Genomic DNA, 5,603 nt, shown 5'->3' with positions numbered 1-5,603 from the left:
TTTCATAGAGAACTGGCTAAGGTTTCAATTTCCCTTTTAAAAATTTTAAAATAGAATTAGTTTTGTTTCATTCTATCTAATAAGAACAAGTATATTTTTTATCGATTAAATGACCAACAGTCAACTGATAGACATCTATTAGTTGATTACAAGTCATTTTATTGTTGATAATTTGTCAGATATTAATGTTTAAATTTTTGGAATAGAATTATTTTATAAAATCCTTATTTTTATTGTCAAGTTTCATATTTATTTTTGAATAATTTTATTAGAAAGTACAAACGTCTCAAACTCAAAGTCCACATGCAATTGCGTTACAAGTGTTGAGTTATATCGGGTTACAGCAACTTTATAAGCTCTTTGCTCTGTCGGTCATTTGAAGAATTATTATTGCATTGGAAAGTACCAATAAAACAGAAAACAGAAGCAAAATGGGATCAGCCTTCTCCGTGGTGGCTTCAGTCGCTATCCTCCGTAGCACAGTTAACGATATTGTCCCAGAAGAATTACGCACCTACTTCTGGAGTTTCACTCGCCGTTTCTCCACTGAGATCACCATCTCCATCAAAGAATCCCATGAAGGTTCAAGCAACCGTCTCTTCTACGCCGTTGTCGCCTACCTTGACGGCCATGCTTTGTCCAACTCCGCTCTCCCTCAGCGTCTAACCGTCGGCAAAAGCGAAAAAATCCGAAACTTGATGTTTGGCCTCGAGAGAAACTCCGAGATTGTGGACAAGTTTCAAGATGTCCCCATGAAGTGGAAGTACAACACTGATTTCAACTCCACCTCGCAGTTGGAGACCAGATGGTACGAGCTTAGGTTTCATAAAATGCAAGCAGAAATGGTGAAGAACAATTACCTTCCTCATATTCTCGACATGGCGAAATTCTTGAAGGACCAAAACAAGATTGTGAAGTTTCACACAGTGAGACATGACCGGTGGAGTTCGAATAGGATGAATCTTGACCACCCCATGACGTTTAAAACGCTGGTTATGGATGGTGATTTGAAGGAGAAAGTGGTGAAGGATCTTGATAGATTTCGAAATGCAAAAGAGTATTATAAGACGATTGGGAAAGTTTGGAAGAGGGGCTATTTGTTATATGGTCCACCAGGGACTGGGAAGTCCAGCTTGATTGCTGCAATGGCGAATTATATGAATTATGATGTGTATAATATGAATTTATCGGCTGTTAACTCTGATTCTACTCTTGAAAATTTGTTGCTTCATGTGCCTAGCCGTTCCATTCTTGTAGTGGAGGATATTGACTGCTCTATTAAGCTAACAAATCGTGAAGCTGAGAAGAGTGAATCTGATTCCTATAGGGGTCCTCAGGTAATTAATTGATGTTTATATGGTCTTAAACTTGATTTACTTAATCATAGTCTTGGTTTATTTCTATGATTGCTTTATTTTAAATTAAGGTTTTTTCTTGTTCGGTGTGTTGTTTGTGTGGTTGGTTAGAGAGATTGTTTAAGCTTTTTGGGCTATGTAACTGTAAGCCCAGAGAAAGAGAGTACTTCATAGATCGATGCAATTAAACATGCTTTTCAGACTAATAATTGCCTTGTTTGTTATTTTTTAAGCTTTAATTTCAGAAATGTGTTTCTTTCTCGTGGGATCTTTCAAGTTATTTTTATTGGGATTTTGTTACTTAAAGATTTTCAATCTGTTACTTTCAACCTTTTAGGTTCTTGTCAATGTTATATATATATATATATATTTTGGTTTTTGAAAAGGAGGGCTCTTTTATACTTGAGGGACTCAACCTTTATAATCAATAAATAAGTCATAATGGAAGTAAGAATAATACTATACCTTTTAAATGATATTTCCAAATTTTCATTTCATGTAATACATTATCTTATGTGATTTTGACGTATAAATGAAGAGTTAAGGTGGTAAGTGATATGTCAACGTCACATAAGACGACAGACCATTCAGAATGAGAAATTTGAAATTTTATTCAAGAAAATATACCACTACTCTAGAAGTAATTGTACAAGTTATGATTTCACTATATGCCTTAAATTTTGTGTTTATTTGGTAGCTATTGACTCCTATGAATTTATCCAAAATAGGTGACTCTTGCCGGACTTCTGAATGCAATTGATGGACTGTTGTCATGCTGTGGAGAAGAAAAGATCACAGTTTTCACTACTAATTATAAAGAAAGAATTGACCCTGCCTTACTGCGACCAGGGCGCATGGATGTGCACATTAACCTCTCCTATTGCACATTATCTACCTTCAAGCAGCTTGCAGCCAACTACTTAGAGATTTTCAATGATGAACTCTTTCCCATTATTGAAAAACTTACTGCAAAGGTTAAAGTTTCCCCTGCTGATGTTGCAGGTGTGCTTATGACAACCGAAAATTCTAAGACTTCTCTTGAGGACTTGGTCAAGTTTTTGGAGAATAAGGTAGTTCAACATTTCTCGTTGCGGATACTTTAAAATTTGTGAAAGAAATTAATCAAAATTCTTTGACTTGTCGATTTATATAGGAATCAGAAGACCGATCCTCAGTTGCAGCAGAGCAAGAGAATCACAACAACTCGAATCAGAAAATTCAACGTCAAGGCGAAGCTTTTATTACCAATGAGATAGGTGAATCGACAAATGATTTGATGAAGAATGAAGCGTTAATTTCTAAGTATACGATTAAGGAAGAACTTGTGGCTATACTTAAAGCTATGTTTTCGAAGCATGGAGACATTGCGGCCAACACAACATTGCACTCTATGCAATGTACTTCATCTTTCTTGGAGATTCTTTGTGGGATAATCCAAAAGTTACATGCAACCAAGCTACAAGATTTGACAGAAGTTGAGGTGAAGGCGATGATCTCTGAGGTTGAAGATCTTGAATCGGTGAAAATTGAAGTGGGGTGGCTGCATAAGAGATTGGATGAGATAAGCAATGCAATGCGATTGATTGAGTTGAAGGCTGTATCCGAGAAGCTTTCTGATACCATTTTTGGTGCTCAGGTTAAACTCACTTGTTGCGAGACCAAATCTCTGGTAGATGGACTGCTTTGAGACATTAATTAGATATGCATTTATGTAATCAAATTGGAGCATGATGTTTAAATACTAGCAGTTAATTAAATACATATCATTATGTATTAATTTCAGCAGTGTTAATGCTCATTTTTTATACAAGTATAATATTATTACATCAATGATTGTCAAATCGTGTATTGTACTGTATATTAAAAACCTAATTTTTCGAATTGTATATCACATATCATATCTCAGGATACACTTTTTTCAAAAAAATTAATAAAATAATAAAAATTTTCTAAAAATTAATATCATCCCTATGATTAATTAACAAATTTTGTTATATTATTGACTTTAAATTATGGTATTACGTAATCAAAATTAATCACAAAATTAAGAATCTATATCATTTCCTCTTAACCATTCATATTATTTTCAAAATTAATGTCAATATCTATAACTCCCCTTGTGTTATTATTATCATCCAAAATGGGCAATACATCTTCCTTTTCACTTTCTCCATGCAAAATAGGTAAATTTGGGTAGGTTTTAGTGAACCGGGTTGGGTGACCCGGATTCGACTTGAATTTTTTTTGGACTTTTAGCTCAAATTAATAAAGTTGTATCGATATTTTTAAGGATACAAACGGATGCAAATCATATCGTAGGATATATATCAACGTATCGAAAGGTTTATGATACACTCTCCGATACGTATCGTTGGTGACCTATATCGAATCGTATCATAGAATACGTATCGCGTATCCTAGGATACTAACAACCATAATTACAACTATATGATTATTTATATAATATTAGTTGAATAGTAGTTTCATAGATGGGCTCAATTATATATTGTTGTTAGGCCCAAGGGGCTGTACAGTAGTAATCCAAATCACAATTTAAAAGGCTCAATTATTGCGTCTTTCAATTAAAATCTAATAAATAAATTTTAGGTCAATATTACACTTTTTAGGGTTAGATATAAATTAACTCTATTTTATGCATAAGTCCTAAATCATATAACCTATACTTATACATTCTTATGGATTTACAAATGGAAAGATATGACGTAGATATAGTCTTTGTTTAACTATCAAACAAATTATCTTAACTCCTGGCTTTAGACATAAAATCCAAAATAAGTAGTTAAGCACAAATCTCTATATTGACATGTAGCCTAATAAAATAACCAGGAGCAAAGGCCTCTTGCACATGCGATCACCAACTTTATTACTTTAAAAAATGGTTTCCCACTTCACACCACTTTGTTTCTCCTGTGTGACGTTGCACACTTATGTCATCCTCCTTTCCGAAAGTAAACTTATTTTTTTAGAAAGGAGGAATAATGTTACAATAATGCAAGATGTACAAAGAAATCTTAACAAATGAGTGGCATGAAACGAATAGAGAATAAAATGATGAGTTTAACTTTTTATTCACTTTCCATTCATTTCATGTCACATCACTTGTACATAAATCTTTGTAAGATTTCTTTGTACATGTAGCATTACTCATAATGTATATGATTTGATCCTAGATCAAATTTTACTGACAAGGCAGATTTAATGAATGACAAGTGGAGACCACGGCCCCCACTCAATTTTTAAAAATTTCCAATTTTATATTTATTTAAATTTTGTCCCTATAAAACTTTTACTTTAAGAATAAAACGGCCCGACCCCACGATAAGTTGGATTTTGTTTTTGTAAAACCTCGTTTTAATCCTAATATATTTATTACATGTTGTTTGTAATTTTTTTAGCAGGGGATTGTTAGTTTTTAAAGTTTTATTGAGAGTAAAAATGAAAGGAATAAAAGCTGATGGGTTGGCAAGTAACAAGGGAGAAATTGGGCTTTTTACAATAGAAAGCTGATCAATTTAATCCTTTTGTTCTCCTCGGTGGGTGATGTGCTTGAGGTTTTGAGAGAAGATTGTTTAAATCCTGACAAAAGGGGTGAAGCATGAAATCTATTAGATTAATCTATTCCTTTGATTTTGCATTTAACTTGCATATGATGAAAATATATTGGCAATTACTAATGAGTTATCACAAGCATGCAAAGAAAAGATCAAGACATTGTAAATGCTAGACCTTAGTCAAAGTCTCCAAATGACGGTTCCAATGTAAGAGATGAAGAATGTGAATCTTTGTTGAGTGAAGTTTCTTATTTTACCAAAAGCAGTGTTGTCATTTTAAATATGGATGATATGTTTGCAATTCGAAGGCGGGCACAACGGAGAGTTAAGCACATGACAAATTGCATCACTATCGAGTTGAATTGTTTTATAAAGTGATAGATATGAAACTTCAAGAACTTAACACTGTTTTACTAAGGTTAGTACTGAGCTGCTTCTTTGTATGATATGTTTAGATCCAAATAATTCATCTTTGCTGACAAGTGTAACTTGATCCGTTTTGCCCAATTATATCCATCTAATTTTTCTGCACCTGAGTGATGGTACTTGAGAACCAGGCTGAGACTTATGTAATTGACATACATTCTTGTGATGAATTGTTGAGTTGCAAGGAATTGGTGATTTGGCAAGAATTTAGTTCGGTTTAAAAAGACAGTTTTTCTTCCTTGGTGTATAA

General features: G+C 33.5%; 1 protein-coding gene across 1 annotated transcript; it reads left to right on the top strand.

Moving 5' to 3' along the window:
• Window positions 1–319: 319 nt before the first annotated feature.
• On the top strand, window positions 320–3,042 carry LOC116118136 (AAA-ATPase At3g50940-like). The gene is made up of 3 exons (XM_031404104.1): window positions 320–1,337; window positions 2,084–2,425; window positions 2,509–3,042. Exons 1-3 carry the CDS (start codon window positions 432–434, stop codon window positions 3,040–3,042), a joined length of 1,782 nt encoding a protein of 593 aa, XP_031259964.1. The 5' UTR covers window positions 320–431.
• Window positions 3,043–5,603: the final 2,561 nt, after the last annotated feature.

Source organism: Pistacia vera, unplaced genomic scaffold (genome assembly GCF_008641045.1).
Source record: "Pistacia vera cultivar Batoury unplaced genomic scaffold, PisVer_v2 Contig838, whole genome shotgun sequence".
NCBI classification, from domain to species: Eukaryota; Viridiplantae; Streptophyta; class Magnoliopsida; order Sapindales; family Anacardiaceae; genus Pistacia; species Pistacia vera.
This window is presented reverse-complemented; position numbering and strand designations above follow the sequence as displayed.

What these genes read in the sequence shown, in the direction of transcription:
- LOC116118136 (XM_031404104.1), top strand. Translation starts at nt 432, where the DNA reads ATGGGATCAGCCTTCTCCGTGGTGGCTTCAGTCGCTATCCTCCGTAGC. An exon ending in ATTCCTATAGGGGTCCTCAG is followed by an intron (nt 1,338 to 2,083) that starts GTAATTAATTGA and finishes TATCCAAAATAG; the next exon opens with GTGACTCTTGCCGGACTTCT. An exon ending in TCAAGTTTTTGGAGAATAAG is followed by an intron (nt 2,426 to 2,508) that starts GTAGTTCAACAT and finishes CGATTTATATAG; the next exon opens with GAATCAGAAGACCGATCCTC.